Source organism: Gaeumannomyces tritici, assembly GCF_000145635.1.
Source record: "Gaeumannomyces tritici R3-111a-1 unplaced genomic scaffold supercont2.1, whole genome shotgun sequence".
NCBI classification, from domain to species: Eukaryota; Fungi; Ascomycota; class Sordariomycetes; order Magnaporthales; family Magnaporthaceae; genus Gaeumannomyces; species Gaeumannomyces tritici.
Window position 1 is genome coordinate 567,695 of NW_008804545.1, and position 15,449 is coordinate 583,143.

Sequence of the window (15,449 nt, forward strand, 5' to 3'; positions counted from 1 at the left end):
GCCGGGCCTGGGCGCGCGTGCCGCGGCGGGTGCGGCCGAACTCGTCCGTGTAGGTTATGACCTCGGTGTCGTTGCCGTCCGCGTTGCCGCCGCCGTCGTCGTCGTCCGAAGAATCTGCGGAGGATGAGCCACCGCCGCCGCCTAGGGGTTTGTCGAGGTGCTTCTCGGCCCACTTGCGGTCAAAGTCGACGAGCGGGTCGCGGTCGCCGGTGCCCGGGCCGGCGCGGGCGTCGGGGACGTAGTCGCCGCGCTTCATGGCGGCGTACCGGCGGGCCTTCTCCTCCATGTTCAGACGGGCGGCCTCGCGCTCGCGCTCCGACTCGAAGGTGCCCGTCGGCGAGCGCAGGCGGAGCTTGTTGCCGCCCCCGCGGCGGCCGTCTGGCGCGTCAAAGTCGCGCTTAGCGCCATCCTTGCGCTTAGCCTTGACGCCGGCGAATATGTCGTCGGTCTTGGAGGGGCGTGTCCGGCCCTTGGTGGCGGTGGCGGGCGCGGGTGTGGATGAGGAGGACGACGCCGTGGGCGGCTTCGAAAGGAGCGAGCCGAGCTGGGCGGAAAAGGACAGCGAGCTCGACAGGTCCATCGCCTTCCGCTGCCGTTTTGGCGGCGGCTGGCCGTAGAGGTTCGGATCCTGTGGCATCGCTCTGAGGGCAGACGAGGAGGATGTGGTGTCTCCCCGTGATGGGTCTTTGTGTGTGCGGGCGTGGAATTGATGATTTCACACGTGAACGTTTGCCATTCGCCTGGCACGCTGTCCTGTGCTAAACTTGCAGGTACCTCCAGTGGGTCCCGCGCTAGAGCAAACCCCTGTGGGAGCCATTATCGATACAGGAACCTCGATTAAGCTCCAAAGCCAACAATTAATGACCTCAGTCACCTCAACTAATCTCCATAATAACAACAACATCAATATTGGCCGACACCTAATCAGCTCCTATGACTTAAGCCTTGAAGTATTCGGTGGAGTATCTTCGTTTGATTGCCATTCCGATGCACCTTTTTTTTCTCTCCTGTAAACGCATTTGAGATATTCACAGCTGAGGCGCAAAGATCTGCTATGAGATCTGTGCCAGCACCTTGAGCAAGTCGCTCGTCACGCCCATCGCCGTCACTTCGCCACCAGCCCCGGCACCTTGAATGATCAGCGGGTTGGCACCGTAGCGCTTGGTGTAGAAGCTGATAATGTTGTCGCTGCCCTTGAGCGCGGCAATGGGATGCGAGCGGTCGAACTTCTCCAGGCCGACCTTGACCTGTTTGGCGCCCACGTCGATGCTGCCGACGAACCGGACGACCTTGCCCTCACGCTCGGCTGCAGCCTTGATCTCCTCCATCTCCGAGTCGAACTCGGGCAGCCTCTGCATGAACTCGTCGCCGCTGGCCACCGACTCGAGCGCCTTGGGGATGAGGCTCTGGACAGGGAACGAGGTGGGCGACTCGATCTCGAGCCCAGCCAGGCGGCCGAGCACGGTCAGTTTCCTGGCGACATCGAGTCCGTTGAGATCGTCACGCGGGTCGGGCTCTGTGTAGCCGAGCTCCTTGGCTTTGGCCACCTCGGCCGACCACTTGCCACCGGCGCCGTTGAGAGGGGCAAACGAGTTGAAGAGGAAAGACATGGTACCGCTCAGCACTCCTTCGATCCTAGTGACCTCGTCGCCCGTGTCAACGAGGTCCTTGATGGTGGAGATGATAGGCAGGCCGGCGCCGCACGAGGCCTCGTGGAAGACCTTTGCGCCCGACGTGGCCGATGCGGCAAAGATATCGCGCCAGAGCGAGAAGGAGCCCGAGAAGGCCTTCTTGTTGGGCGTGACGATGCTGACGCCGCGCGAGAGGAAGAGAGGATAGCTGTCGGCGACGTCCTGCGAGCTGGTGTTGTCGACCAGCACCACCTTGGCCGGAGCCTTGGCGAGGTACTCGGCCAGCTCAGACAGGGCCGGAGGGGCGCGCGATGAGGCGGCCACAGCGGCCACGACGTCGGCCGTGGGAACCTCGGCATAGTCATTGTGGAACAGTGCCTTTTTGCTCGTGGCGACGTAGCAGAGGCTCAGCCGAGGCGAAGGCCGTCGCTTGGCCAGCTCCGTCAGCTGGCCGATGAAGCACTTGCCGACACCACCGGCGCCTGGGAGTGAATCCATGTTAGCAGGAAGGATGCTGCTGTTGCATATGCTGTCGTTGGTGACCCCTGGTGTTACCACTTTTTACACATACCAATGATGGCGATAAAAACCTGGTTCTTGGACGCCATTTTCTTCAAGAGCAGAGACCTGTTTCTATTCTTGGAGACGAATCGAATATGGGCAGGGAGTAATGAGCAGTCTTTTTCTCAAAATATCTTTGCAGGCCAGTGTAAGCGTGGTCTCGAGAATGACACTTGACACTTGAGCTGCAACCATGGTGGGGTTGAAAACCGTCCAGGAGCTCTCCGATCACGGCGGGATGGCACCACGACAGCGCCAGACGTCACCTCCCGAACTGGCCCGCATCAGTGCTGAGAGCTGGGCCCATATCCACCCAGAGCTAGCGCCGCTTCAACATATTGAGACCCCACTCCTCAACTCACACCAAATGCAGTTTTCAAGCCTCTCCAACACGGCAATCTCATGCATTGAATTCAATTGGATCCCAGATCACAAAGCATACCTATACAAAATCCAGAAAATCTTCACACCCGGACTTCTAGGATCCATCATCTTCACCCCCAACAACAGCGTCGAGAGAAACCCGTGACAGGTGACGCGATGGGGGGAGGCAACAAAACCAACCAGCGCAAGGGCTACCGCGAGGCGCAAAAGAACAACTCAGATGGCGTCGTAGCGCTGCCTCGGAAAAGGTTCTATCGCCAGCGGGCGCACGCGAACCCCTTTTCGGACCATAACCTTACATAGTGAGCGACTGTCGCCGCGCCCATCCGAGCTTGCACACATGTGCTGACACTGGTGCAAGCCCCGTCTCCCCAGACCACATGGACTGGGCGCAACTGTATCCCGCATACAAGGCTGCTGAAGATACTGTCGACGCGGAGATAACAACAGGGAGTGAGGTCACCCCCGAGGAGTCCTCGGCCGCAGGTCAGCGCCTACCAAAAAGGCTACTGAAGGATGTTGAGGTTGCCGACATCGGCTGTGGGTTCGGGGGCTTGTTGATGGCCCTCTCGCCAGAGCTGCCGGATTCCTTGATACTAGGTGAGCGAAGCGCCCAGGTACGCTGCACGATGGCGGTGACTCTTTGGGCGTGCTAACAAGCCGGTCGATCCGCTCGCCTTGGCACCCAGGCATGGAGATTCGCACCCAGGTCACTGGGTTCGTGGAGGACAAGATCCGGGCGCTGCGCATTCAACATGAGAAAGAGAAGCTGTACCAAAACATCGCGTGCGTCCGCGCCAACACGATGAAGTTCCTGCCCAACTTCTTCCGGCGCGCACAGCTGTCCAAGATCTTCATCTGCTTCCCGGACCCACACTTCAAGGCGCGGAAGCACAAGCAGCGCATCGTGTCGACTACGCTCAACTCCGAGTACGCCTATGTCCTGCGTCCGGGCACTGGGATAATCTACACTATCACCGACGTCAAGGACCTGCACGAGTGGATGGTCGGTCACTTTGAGTCCCACCCTTCCTTCATCAGGGTCCCCGAGGACGAGCAGGAGGCCGACCCTTGCGTCCGCATAATGCGGTTCGAAACAGAGGAGGGGAAGAAGGTGACGAGGAACAACGGCCAAAAGTATGTCGCGCTGTTCAGGCGCATGGAGGAGCCGCCATGGTGATCAGCAGCGTATTCGAGAAAAGATGTATTTAGAACTGTTAAGCTTCCCGTGCAAGGCTGGCCACTGACCCAAGTCCCCCAAGCGGAGATGCTCACAGCAAACCCCACAGCATCTTCTCCAGCCACATCGATCTTCATATCTCTAGAGTATGCCATGTTTCGACTCTCAAGCCTGGGCACATTCAACAGCGCTCAGACCGAACCCCTCCGTTAGGTTCACATTGCTGATTTTCAGCCCGGCCTTGGAAGCTAGCTCGCCGAACCCCTCGACTGTTCTTTCCTTACCGCCTAAATTCATCATGAACAAATCCGTGGCCGCACACATGGCGATTGGCGGGTTGGACATGATTTGTTCCATAATGACCAGCCTGCTATCTGGTGCCATGGCGTCGGCGATCACGCGCAGGATTTCAACACACTCCTCGTCGCCGTAGTCGTGCAGGCAGCGACGGATGAAGTAGACCAGTGCCCCTGGACATGGGTCGTTTTCACAATCGTCAGTAACTGGGCGGCAGATCTCATGGGAACTAATTTTGGCCACGGAACATGCAACAAAGGGTGGAAGACGGGCCATGAATGCCACTCACCTTTGACAGGCTGCTCCTGGTGGAAGTCCATAGCAATCTTCTGCGCATCCCGGAGCGCCGGGTCGTCCGCCTTCTCCAGCTCCGCGACGACCTCGGGAAGGTCCTGCAGGACGCAGCGGCTCATGGGGAGGCCCGGGGTGCTTTCGCAGATGGCCTTGGTGACGTGGCCTTTGCTGGCGCCCACGTCCACTACAAGTGCTCTGGTGCCGGCAGGGTCGGCGGCTGCCTCGCGAGCCACCCAGCCAAAGTCGTAAACGCCCGCCATGGGCATCATCTTCTCGAACGCGCCAAAGGCTCTCATGCCTTCGGCGACCCCGTTCCGGTCGGAGTCCTGCCGCATCACCTCCCATACCGTCAACTCGGGTTTCCCATGCGCAAAGGAATATGGTGTGTGCGTCCGAGTCGCCGGCTCCTTGCGCCCGTACTTTTCGAAGTAGTCCGGGAGGGCGAACAGGACAGGGATACTCACGGACGCCCTTGACAGCGAGGGCGCATCGTTAGAACAGGTATCGGAGAGAAGGTGGTGGCCTTTGCACATATGAATGGCCTTGGCGCTCACATATATTGAAACGCTGGATGTAGCGAGTGAGGCCCAGCAAAGACCTTGGATCTCGGCGTGTGCGTCACCTTGTCGCTGTCGACCTGCTTCAGGAGGCCGTTGGCGACAAGCACCCAAGCGACCCGCTCTTTCGTCATGCAGTCAGTAAGTGTTCAGCATAAACAGCAAGTGTAGCTACCTATCGATCCCAGCAAACATACTGATCAAGGAGGTATCAGAATCCAACTTCTTGGCGAGATCATTGTACGAGATTGGTTCCTCGGACGGGATGTGTTCAAAACCTCCTAGGGAAGCGAACAGACGGGTGGCCATTATGAAGGAAATACCAAAGTACTCGTCCATCATGGCCTCGATAGGGTGCTTGAGGGACCCCAGCACTGTCTGGGCCAGCTCAATGGCTTTCCCACGCTGCTTGGGGTCGACGGCACCGAGCCCTGCGCTCGACCTGAGGTCGCGTACGGCCTGGGAGAGTTCTGCAACTGATGTGTCGAGCTCAGCTCCGGGGACGAATCCGCTGAGAGTGGCCATGCTGATACCGGGCGTGTTTCGAGGTTGTCGAGTTGCGTGTGACTACGAGAGTGTTCGCTGAAGCTATTGAGATTCTTGCCGACCTTGGGAAACATCACATTGGGGGATGGATTTGGCCGAATATATATACCAAGCATACATCCTACAAAGCGCCTGGCTGGAACATCCTCTATCCCAAATAAGTCCATGTCTGCGTGAGACTTCGGTGAATTCGTCGGCTTTACAGACTTGAGGGTGATGGATATAGAGAGTATAGTATCGTCGGCCCTGCACAGCCAGCCTGTTGCTGCTTCATCCCCTACATCAGCTAAGACAAAAATGCCGACGACCCGATAGCCCCGACGGGGTGCATTAGCTAGCCCGTTCTCCGTCGGCGACAATTGAGAGAACCCCGAAAGCGCTCGGGATTTTCGAATGTGAAGTTGAAATGGGTAGGATTCTTTTGTAAGCTCACAAAATGCATCACATGCGAAATAACGGCAACAGAAACCAACACAACGGTCATGATGGCGGTGCAAGTGCCGTTGTGTTGGCGCACGGTCCACTCCAGCGACAAGCGGGTCTGACCCCATGTGCCAGGCTCCATCGGCCGTTATCAAATTGCCATTGTGTCATTTCACCGTCCGACACGAGCTGTTCAGGATAGCCCACAGCACCTCCGCTGGAGCTTTGCTCACAGCCGCAGCCACGGCGGTGACGGCGCCTCTCCTGCTCCGACGTGGACAAGAATGATACGTCGGCTCTCCACACCTCCCAACAGCAAACGATGGGCTACCGGCTCCTCTCGGACACAGGAACCTGAACTTCCCTATTATGGCCCTTAAGGGACGGGACGTGATCCTTGCTGGGCTCGCAAGTTTCATCGCCTGGGGCTACGCAACCCACTGGTTCCCGACCCTCCGATTCGCCGGCTATGCCTTCATCGCCGGCCTTCTGCTCGCCCTCCTGGCCGTCCTCGCCCTGGTCCTGCTCTCCTCCAGGGGCCCCCACTACGCCGACCGCCGCCGCTCCGCGCGGCCCCACGGCGTCGCCTTCGTCGCCCCCGCCGCCTGGTCCGCCGAGCTCGCCGCCCTCGATGCCCGCCAGTCGTACAAACCCCCGCCGCTCGTCCCCGATGCGCCCAAGGTGTCGCAGGCGCTCGAGCAGCTAGTCCACCTCATCGTGCGCGACTTTGTCCAGTCGTGGTACGGCAGCATCAGCAAGAACCCCGCCTTTACGAACGAGGTCGACCGCGCCATCGGCGGTGCCCTCGTCAACGTCTGCGACCGGCTGCGCCATGTCGACTTGGCCGAGATCCTGACCGGCCGCCTGGTGCCTGTCCTGACCGCCCACGTCCGGAGCTTCTACGATGCCGAGAGGTCCGTCAGGGGCAGGAAGCTCAACCGCTCCGTCACCGAGTCCGAGGAGCTCGACCTGGCCATCGCCTCCAAGTACAACGACGGGAGGCTGCACCCGGCAGCGAGCCTGTCGCACACAGACACGAGAGTGGCGCAGCAGGAGTACCTCCGTGGTGTTGTCTCCAGAATCTTGCCCAAGGTCTTGCCCGACAACATGCTCAGGAGCCGTGCGGTCTCGGTCCTAATCAGGGAGATAGTCGCCTGTGCCGTTCTCTCCTCGGTCATGGGTATGCTAGCCGACCCGGACACCTGGAACCAGGTCATGGAGAACTACGGCCGGAGCATGCTGCAGGACCGGTCGACCGTGAGGAAGCTGCGCGCCGCCCTAGACCAGCATGCGCAACCGGCCCCGAAGACGGGGAAGCCACCGGCCTTTCCCAGGCTCGCCCCTGGCGACAGCGAGCGTCGGTTCGAGAAGTTTGTTCGGTCAGTGAAGAAGGTCAACAACCTCTCGGACGCCCGGAGATTCAGAAGCGAGGTGGCGAGCCAGCTCAAGAGGGAATCTCAAAGAGAGGGACAGGATCAGGTCTACCTCCGCCGCCTCGACATGGGCAAGAGGCTTCTTGACCAGCGGGTGCATCAACTAGCTGCAGGTGGTGACCGGCGTGCCGCACAGCCGCCAGTTATGGCACAGGCACCAAGCTTTTCTAGACTGGAGAACGCACCGCTCGAGGAGCTACTTCGGGACGCCTCCGGGCTGTCCTACTTCATGGAATACATGGACCGGCAACGCCTACTGCCGTTGGTCCAGTTCTGGATTGTCGTGGACGGGTTTCGGAACCCGCTGGAGGACGACGGCCCAGAGACCGAGCAACTTCCGCTGGCATTACCGCCATGGAGCGATTCGGACAGGCTCGACCTGGCCCAGATATACCAGGCATACCTCTCCATGCCAGTCCTCAAGGTCCCCAGCTCGGCCAAGAGGCTTGTGCAAGAGTTTCTCAGTGCTGGGAAGGCCGCCACACCCGCACAGTACTACAGGGCTCGCCGTGCCATTTTACGCGCACAGACTGCAGTCCTCGACGAGATGAAGCTCAATCACTTCCAAAATTTCAAAAAGTCCGACTTGTTTTACAAGTGTCTCGCAGCCGAAGAGGCCTCCAGTGCGGCGGCTAGTGTCACTACCGACAACGGACCGCACCCACCGGTGGCTCCGCCTATTATGAGCAGAGCATCGCAATCCTTCACGACCGCTCCTAAAACTAATCACATCTCGCGTCTGGCTACCCGTCTTCAGCCTGGTCCGCGCCATACCCGTAGGGCTGGCTCCGTGGCGGATATCAGATCCATGCATGGAAACGGCAATAGCGCCGACCCTCTACTCATCCCTCGACGGTCTCTAGACGAAGACGCATCTCCAAATCCCTTATTTGACGACGAGGACGTGGACAATGATGCATTGGCAGACTCTGTCCAAAGCTTAGATCAGGACCTCACCCAACCCACCCCCGATACCCATGTGGTGAAGGCGGTCGAGGATGCGCTCAACACAATCATGGAGGACAGTCAAGTGCCAACAGCCGAAGATCTCCGGGAATCGCTGTTTTCAGCAGATGATGAGGGCTCGAGCCTTTTCTCCCCCGACACGGAATGCAACCGCGGCTCGAAGCGGGGCTCGCTTGACGTGGCGCGTCCAGGCCAACCCCAGAAAGAGCCAGAGAAGCCGAGTTTGGCTTCCCTAGGTCTCGTGAGCGCGTCATCCAGGATTGGCGTCTTTGAGGACAACGATCTATTTGCCGACGAGGACAAGTATCTCCCTGACGAACGCGATGATCTGGACGAGGACAAGGACGACGACGACGACGAAGATCAAGTACATGAGGCTGCCCCCGGAGATCTGGGTCTTGCCGAAGCCATCACTGTCTTGACCAACGATATAGACCGGCTGGTTTCCCAAAATGCCATCGTCGAATCTCTGCTGCGTAAGGCGGAACTCACAAATAATACAGCAGAGCTGAGGATTCTTCGGAAATCCAGGGCCAGCCTGCAGCGGGAAATACGCAGGAAAGAACTGCAGAGACAGCAGTATGTAATCCAGGAGAGCGATAACAGCCTATACGGCCGCTCGACGATCAGCATCAAGTCCATACAGGTCGGCAGAGATGACGACGGCAAGGAGTTTGCGCTCTATGTCATTGAGGTCTCACGGGACGCTGGAGAAAAGATGCCGGCAGCCACCTGGCCTGTCACACGGCGGTACAGTGAGTTCTTGGAGCTGCATCAAAAGCTTCGTTCCCGGTACCCGTCAGTTCGCAACCTCGATTTCCCGCGTCGCCGGATGGTCATGAAACTCCAAAACGACTTTCTCCAGAAACGCAGGGAAGCGCTGGAGAAATATCTCCGGGAGCTGCTGCTCCTGCCCGAGGCGTGTCGCAGCCGGGATCTCAGAGCATTCCTCTCACAGAGCGCGATAACCCAAGGACAAGATCTCGTGGACCGGGAGGACAAGAAGGATATGATCACACGATTGTACGACTCGGTAGCGGACGGAATGGAGGACATCCTGGGCAGTATCCCTGTGCTCGACCAACTTTCACTCGCAGGCCAGAACCTCATCGCAGCAGCAACCAGCCAGCTCAACGCGATGCCACTAGACACCAGCGGTGATGGTGCCATATCTGCAGCAGAGGCCGAGGCAGAATTGAACGCCTTCGAGAACAAAGAGCTCGAGCCGTTTGTGAAGCCGATTTGCGACGTATTTCTTGAGGTGTTCGAGCTCAACAGGGGTAATAATTGGTTGCGTGGCCGGGCAGTGGTCGTTGTCCTCCACCAGCTGCTCGGGGGCACGATCGAGCGGAAGCTCCGGGACAACGTCAAGCTCCTGACGCAGGAGGACGCCATCCTACGCTACGTGGGCCTGTTGCGCGACAACATGTGGCCCGGGGGCGAGCTGCAGAGGAACAAGCAGCCCCGCACTCCGGCGCAAAAGTCGAGGACCAGAACAGAGGCCAGCGTCATGCTGGCCACGCTCGTTCCCGACCTTGCCGGAAGCGTGGTGGGCCGACTGAACGCGCAGGCGGCAAGCCGGCGCATCTTTGCAACGCTGAACAACCAGCGGCTAAAGTGAGTTGCAGTCCTCAGCTCCCCCGGTCGGACTCCCGGGGATTCAAGCTAACCTGGTGTGTAGCACACACTTGGCCTTTACCGTTCTCGACGAGCTGATCGACGTCTTGTTTGCCGAGAACTAAACCGAGCAGGCACGGAAGTTTGGAATCGGTGACTGCCGCATAGCATGGGCGTTGTTGTTTATTTTTATTGCGTGTTTTTGCATTTGTCCTGACTTTGCTTTTTTCACGCACCATTCTGGCCCGGTTGGGCCGTTACTATTACCAACGGACATGTCATCTCGCATTACTCTTGGGATTATGGGGCGCAAGGCTCTAACGGTGGCTTGATTCCATGCATGCATCAGAGGCGTTGGAGGTTTGCTGTTCAGCTCCTTGGTATTCGGTAGGTTGCACTGTGTAGGTACCATATTGGAGAACCAAGATCAGTCTTGTCATCCAAACTGCAAACTGCGTGCTTGTTTGTCCCTGTCGATCAATATTCGCATCCCGCCGTGTTAGTCTCCCTCGAGCCTCCCTTCATGTCGACAGCATGGATCGTGCCATGGCAGACAATCCCAATTTCAGGGGGGGTGGCATGGGGCAGTGTCCCCGCCTGGGGAGCGTGGGAGGCGCGTTCGACCACTGGGCGACAATGGCTTTGATTGGCGGTTTGTCAGCTTGGTCGGCGTGTGATGACCCACTCCGCAGCGGAAGCACTAGCCGTTTTGGGTTAGTGATAGAGTTTCGACATCTGTGGGCGACCTGGGTGCGCCCGCCAATATTTTGGCACGCCCAGCTTGCCTGCCACCCTCACGCGAGAGCGGCAAGCAACACGCTGCCTGCCCGCCCAGCCCATTGGCCAAGCTCACGAGACCCGGCCCCGATTTATGCTCGACGAGAACCCAACCAGCCCGCCCGCCTCCTCCATCACCAGCATCCCCCAAGGTTCCAATAGGCCGTATATACGGTACCGCGTCTCATCGGCAAGATTTGTCGTCGAGTCCTGTTCTGTTTTTCCACCTGGCGTGTCGGCTTTTCTGCGAGCTTGCTCCTCCTCCACGCTCCAGCCAAACAAAAAGCAAGCGCCCGTACGGTTGCCGTTGGCCCCTGCTCGCTCGCTTCCATGGTTGTTTTGGTTTCCACCAGGATTTTCGCAAGCTCCATGGCAAGAGCGACCGCCTTCCCGCATAAAAGATAAAAAGCCACCCCACACGCGCACACACAGCCTCGCCCACCCCAACCCCGTCTCCATTTGCTGCTGCACCTCGACATCTCGTGTTGCCCGCCCATCGTCCCAAAGGAATCACGACAACAAACCCGATCAGCCGTCGGACCGTTGCTGGCTCTTCCCCAGGCCGACAAGCGCAGGTCGACACCATGACCGAGGTATCGTCAACGCGCCTTTATTTGGGCAACCTGCCCCGACAAGGTGCGTCCACGCAGCAGCGCCCCATTTTGCCGACTTTGCAGCTGCCCAAAAAACAAAGCTGCGTCGCACCTGCAGTCGCATGCAGGGTTTGCACAAACAGAGCCATTCTGACAACGTCGCAGCCACCAAGGAGGATGTCGCGAGCCACTTTGGTGCCCATGGCACTGGCAAGATCACCGAAATCAAGCTCATGAACGGCTTCGGCTTCATTGAGTACGAGGATATGATGGACGCGCGCGACGTCGTTCCAGGTAATGATAGCTTCCGGCCGCAAGGCGCGAACGAATTTCCCGTCACCGTACCTCGAGTGCTAACTGATGTCTCACTCTTTACTACAGCTTTCCGTATGTCCCTCCCCTTCCCCCGATGCATCTGACTTGGCCCATCCACACCGCCCCGGTCGACGGTCCTAGGCCAAACCTCCACGGTGGACTGCGACGCTTCTCATCTCCAAGACAACCCGGCGACTAACCCGCGATACCCAAGACGGATCTCAATTTATGGGCGAGCGCCTCACCGTCCAGTTTGCCCGTGGCTCGCGCAACCGCGATGGAGGAGGCGGCGCCGGTAACGGCAGCGGCTTCAGTGGCGAGCGCTCCGCACCCCGGCCTCGGCGGACCCCGTATCGCATGCAAATCAGCGGGCTCCCCAATGACACCAGCTGGCAGGTCTGTTATCCCTCCTGTTCCTTGCTTCCGGACCGACGGATCTCCTGTTCCTGAGGAGAGCCCCAGACATTGGTGTGTTTTTGGTGGGCGACGAATGCGCCTTTCTGTGCTGGTTTACCCCAAGACATAACCGCCGGACCACCTCGGCGGGGTTACACTGTGGCGACAAATTCCTGCTCGGATTGCGCCCAAGTTTTGGTTTCCTTTTCCGTTTCAAACATCTCTGAGGAAAAGGCTTTCGTCGTCGTGATCTGGCGCAGAAGGACCCTTCGACGATTCTCTGGACTCCCCCCGGCTCTCTCGCGTTTGGAAGGATTCGGCCCTGGTCGCTCTCCGGCTTTCACCCCTCCTGGCTTTCCACTTACACGGACTCTGGATTTAGGACCTGAAAGACTTTGCCCGGCAGTCCCAGCTGGACGTGGTCTACTCCGAAACCGGTCGCAGTAACAATGGGGAAGGGTGAGTTCTGTCCACTCTTTCGGCTAACACAAGATGGAGACCGCGATCGCAGACTAACCCTGTACCGCTTTAGCTTTGTCGAGTTTGAGACCGCTGCGGACCTTGCTACTGCCGTTGACGCACTTGATGGCAAGGAATTCAAGGAGAAGGTTGTTAGATGCGTCGCCAACGTAAGTTTCCGGCCCCGCCCGAGCCTGCTACAGACACAACCAAGACACGAGACCGACGAACGCGAGGCTAATTTCCCTCCAGGCTCAAGCCGATCCGCCTGTGCGTGACCGTGGCCGCTCCAGGTCGCCTCCGGGAAGGCGCTCATATGCTCCTCCTGGTGACGACTATGACCGTCGCGGGCCTCCTCGTGGTTACAGTCCCCGTCGCGATGGCTACCGCGATGGTTATCGCGAGCGGAGCCCCCCTCGCCGGGAGTACTACGATGACAGAGCGCGTTACCGGTCGCCGCCTCGCCGTGGGCCCGTCGAAGACTACCCGCCGCCTCGCGGTCGCTACGACGACCCCTACAGGCGCGACTACCCGCCCCCCGACCCCTATGCCAACGGCAGACCCTACGACCGCCCTCCGCCGCGGGACTTCCCGCCGCGTGAAGCCGGCTACTCTCGCGAGGGAGGATACCCGCGAGAGTACGATAGGCCGGCTCGCTACTGGTAATTCTACTCCACTCTCACTGGGCGTATCGTCCCTTACTCTTTATGTGTAGATTCACTCGGAGAACGATTCTCCCGCCTGGTGCGCGGCTCGAGGACGCTATCCACCTTCCCAGGATCCTCTGGACGACACTGGCCGGACTTATCGACAGCTGGATATGCCCTTCGGCCTCCTTGTGTTTTTTTGACCCTGTTGTTATCGTCTTCAAGCGCCTGTACTGCAGTGTCAACCTGTTCTAACGAAAACTCGCCTCTTGGCTTCGTGGAATCACTCTCGTCGTTCCATCGCGGTCTGGAGACCTCCTGTTCCCCGGAATTCTTCGCGTCCGGGATCCGCCGGATATCGGGCAATGAGCTATGATCAGTTTGGGGATTTCTCTCGTTGCGTTGTTTTGCTAGTGTCTTTTTGTTTTGTTTCTCTGTATCACCTGCCATGGCCTTCCTGGGATTCCGGTACGCCGACGGACCTGGACCTGGACCATCGAAGCGCGCTTGACTTGACTTACGATCGATAGCCTCGCCCATTGGGCGCGACGACGCTCGAGTATCCGATGGTTTGTTCTGGAGCCCTTGGAGGCCCGGCTACGGCATCATATGCAATGCTGTACTTGGCGCTTTGGTATCTCTTGAGATGTCACGACCCTAACGCAAAAAAACCTTATACCGTATACATAATGTCCGGACCCGCCATTTGCAGCAGGTTGCTACTAACTAGCATACATACTTCAGCCCAAATGAGAATCTGTTCACGGCAAATAAGCAGCCTCTACTCATTGATGCGCTGGCCACGACAATGTGGTCACGTTTAGGGAGAGGCGTATTTGTAGTTGTACTGGGCTTTGGCGGCGGCAATCTTTTCGCGCTTCTCCTTGTCCTTGGCGAGGAACTCTTGGTCGCCTTCGGCCTCCAGCTTTGCCAAGGCCTCGATTCCGTACTTGCTCGGCCCCGATGGAATTTCGAGGCCCCTCTTTGTGGCGGGCCGTGCGAGGCAGCGGTCGAGCCAGGCGTAGACGCTGGGGAACTGCTTCGTGTCCAGGCCAGACAGGCGGCCGGCGTTCACCCAGCCGACCAATGCAATATCGGCGATGGAGTAGCGGCCCCTCTCAGGGCCGGCGACGTAGTCGCGATCCGACAGGCGCTTGTCTAGAACGCCGTAGAGGCGCTCCGTCTCGCCGACGTAGCGCTGGACGCCCCAGGGATTCTCCTTGGCCACGAAGAGGAAGTGGTTGGCCTGCCCTTGCATGGGTCCCAGCCCGCCGTGCTGCCAGGCGATCCACTGCTCGGCGACCGAGTGGTCGTCGGACCCGGGCGGGAAGCTGAGGAGGTGCCGCGGGTCGTAGTGGCGGGCCAGGTACGACAGGATGGCGGCGCCCTCGAAGACGGCGAAACCGCTGCGGTCGTGGTCGACAATGGCGGGGATGCGGCCGTTCGGGTTGACTGCCGTGAACCAGGCCTGCTTCTGGGTGTTTTTGGATATGTCGATGGCTTGATAGGTGTACTCGAGTCCGTAGGCGTCCTTGAGCTCCTCGAGCAGGATGGAGGCCTTGACGCCGTTGGGGGTGCCCGTGGTGAGCAGCTCGATGCCGGACTTGGCGATCAGGCCGGTGGGTTCGGCGGCCATGTCTGGTGGTGGTGGTGGTGGTGAGTTCTTGGTAGGGGTTGTGGTGGTGTACCAAGCAAGTACAGGGGGTCTTTGGTGGTTGTGGTTGTGCGTCGGTCCCTGCAGAAACGGCTTTGGCAAGGCTGATCGTGATGGACTATGCCGATGACTCAAGATGGAAATGGTGCGAATGCGCTGCTGGCTTGGATACCCGGCTGATGAGCGCAGCAGAAGCGGCGGAAGGTTGAGCTTTATCATTGTTTGTGAGACTGGCAAACTACCTCTAACCTACACTATACTCTCGCCCTCACCCCCTCTCTTCTATGTAGGTGTAGTCCCGTCTCTGGTGGGGGTTTGATTGATGAATAATAGCCCGGCGTCGGTGCAAGAAGATGGACAGATGGCGTGCTTTCAATCCGGCAGGCCTTTTTGCGACGGCACGAGGTCGTACCCGGGTGAATGCGCCTCGATAGAGACATGAGCGCGAGGAGGGATTACCAATCTCGTCGGCCATTATTAATGTTTCGCTGTTGCCCTTCCATTCCACCTGCGTCGGTCTCTTTCGTCATGGCCCGGCGATTAGAGCATCAATGGGCGATGCCAGGGAGATACTGTCCCTGAAATCCCGTCCGAACTCGTTTGAGAGCCCCATCTCTTTGGTTTCTTCGCCATCTGTTATCCTTTTTCGTTGCAGCGCATCGATGCCCTCGGACGACGGTTTTCTTCGTTGAATCCACCAGGCAGATTGCACTGGCGGC

General features: G+C 58.8%; 7 protein-coding genes across 8 annotated transcripts in view; 3 read left to right on the top strand and 4 right to left on the bottom strand.

Moving 5' to 3' along the window:
- GGTG_00165 (hypothetical protein) overlaps positions 1-771 on the bottom strand; it is a 3,723-nt gene extending 2,952 nt beyond the window's left edge. Inside the window, exon 1 of the mRNA XM_009217906.1 lies at positions 42-771. Coding sequence (XP_009216170.1) covers positions 42-637 — 596 coding nt within the window. The 5' untranslated portion in view covers positions 638-771. The remainder of the gene's footprint in view (positions 1-41) is intronic.
- Positions 738-2,434, bottom strand: GGTG_00166 (homoserine dehydrogenase). The gene is made up of 2 exons (XM_009217907.1): positions 2,203-2,434; positions 738-2,113 (listed from the first exon to the last, which is right to left on the bottom strand). The coding sequence occupies exons 1-2, from the start codon at positions 2,237-2,239 to the stop codon at positions 1,053-1,055; spliced, it is 1,098 nt and encodes a 365-aa protein (XP_009216171.1). The 5' UTR covers positions 2,240-2,434; the 3' UTR covers positions 738-1,052.
- A 120-nt stretch (positions 2,435-2,554) lies between these two features.
- Positions 2,555-4,170, top strand: GGTG_00167 (tRNA (guanine-N(7)-)-methyltransferase). Its single transcript, XM_009217908.1, has 3 exons — positions 2,555-2,878; positions 2,938-3,176; positions 3,266-4,170. Exons 1-3 carry the CDS (start codon positions 2,733-2,735, stop codon positions 3,754-3,756), a joined length of 876 nt encoding a protein of 291 aa, XP_009216172.1. The 5' UTR covers positions 2,555-2,732; the 3' UTR covers positions 3,757-4,170.
- Positions 3,858-5,429, bottom strand: GGTG_00168 (hypothetical protein; the record flags this gene model as incomplete). The annotated part of the gene is made up of 4 exons (XM_009217909.1): positions 3,858-4,226; positions 4,343-4,818; positions 4,902-5,028; positions 5,102-5,429. The coding sequence occupies 4 exons, from the start codon at positions 5,427-5,429 to the stop codon at positions 3,922-3,924; spliced, it is 1,236 nt and encodes a 411-aa protein (XP_009216173.1). The 3' UTR covers positions 3,858-3,921.
- A 623-nt stretch (positions 5,430-6,052) lies between these two features.
- GGTG_00169 (hypothetical protein) lies at positions 6,053-10,394 on the top strand. Its single transcript, XM_009217910.1, has 2 exons — positions 6,053-9,889; positions 9,954-10,394. Exons 1-2 carry the CDS (start codon positions 6,243-6,245, stop codon positions 10,012-10,014), a joined length of 3,708 nt encoding a protein of 1,235 aa, XP_009216174.1. The 5' UTR covers positions 6,053-6,242; the 3' UTR covers positions 10,015-10,394.
- Positions 10,395-10,752: 358 nt separating this feature from the next.
- GGTG_00170 lies at positions 10,753-13,850 on the top strand. Of its 2 annotated transcripts, XM_009217912.1 has the most exons (8): positions 10,753-11,302; positions 11,425-11,553; positions 11,641-11,646; positions 11,789-11,970; positions 12,353-12,429; positions 12,503-12,599; positions 12,682-13,091; positions 13,145-13,850. In XM_009217912.1, coding segments are annotated over exons 1-8 (954 nt in total). In that variant the 5' UTR covers positions 10,753-11,250; the 3' UTR covers positions 13,146-13,850. The 2 variants fall into 2 exon arrangements, with proteins under 2 accessions (XP_009216176.1, XP_009216175.1); XM_009217911.1 differs by having other exon boundaries at positions 12,682-13,850.
- On the bottom strand, positions 13,732-15,023 carry GGTG_00171 (hypothetical protein). Its single transcript, XM_009217913.1, has one exon. The coding sequence runs from the start codon at positions 14,947-14,949 to the stop codon at positions 13,897-13,899; it is 1,053 nt and encodes a 350-aa protein (XP_009216177.1). The 5' UTR covers positions 14,950-15,023; the 3' UTR covers positions 13,732-13,896.
- Positions 15,024-15,449: the final 426 nt, after the last annotated feature.

Bases quoted from the DNA above. Each gene is read 5' to 3' on its own strand.
- GGTG_00170 (XM_009217911.1), top strand. From the start codon at position 11,251: ATGACCGAGGTATCGTCAACGCGCCTTTATTTGGGCAACCTGCCCCGA. The intron at 11,971-12,352 runs GTCTGTTATCCC...CTCTGGATTTAG, and splicing joins CCAATGACACCAGCTGGCAG to GACCTGAAAGACTTTGCCCG. The intron at 12,600-12,681 runs GTAAGTTTCCGG...ATTTCCCTCCAG, and splicing joins TTGTTAGATGCGTCGCCAAC to GCTCAAGCCGATCCGCCTGT.
- GGTG_00169 (XM_009217910.1), top strand. From the start codon at position 6,243: ATGGCCCTTAAGGGACGGGACGTGATCCTTGCTGGGCTCGCAAGTTTC. The intron at 9,890-9,953 runs GTGAGTTGCAGT...CCTGGTGTGTAG, and splicing joins CTGAACAACCAGCGGCTAAA to CACACACTTGGCCTTTACCG.
- GGTG_00171 (XM_009217913.1), bottom strand. From the start codon at position 14,949: ATGATAAAGCTCAACCTTCCGCCGCTTCTGCTGCGCTCATCAGCCGGG.
- GGTG_00166 (XM_009217907.1), bottom strand. From the start codon at position 2,239: ATGGCGTCCAAGAACCAGGTTTTTATCGCCATCATTG. The intron at 2,114-2,202 runs GTATGTGTAAAA...ATTCACTCCCAG, and splicing joins GGTTTTTATCGCCATCATTG to GCGCCGGTGGTGTCGGCAAG.
- GGTG_00167 (XM_009217908.1), top strand. From the start codon at position 2,733: ATGGGGGGAGGCAACAAAACCAACCAGCGCAAGGGCTACCGCGAGGCG. The intron at 2,879-2,937 runs GTGAGCGACTGT...CACTGGTGCAAG, and splicing joins TCGGACCATAACCTTACATA to CCCCGTCTCCCCAGACCACA. The intron at 3,177-3,265 runs GTGAGCGAAGCG...CTTGGCACCCAG, and splicing joins GCCGGATTCCTTGATACTAG to GCATGGAGATTCGCACCCAG.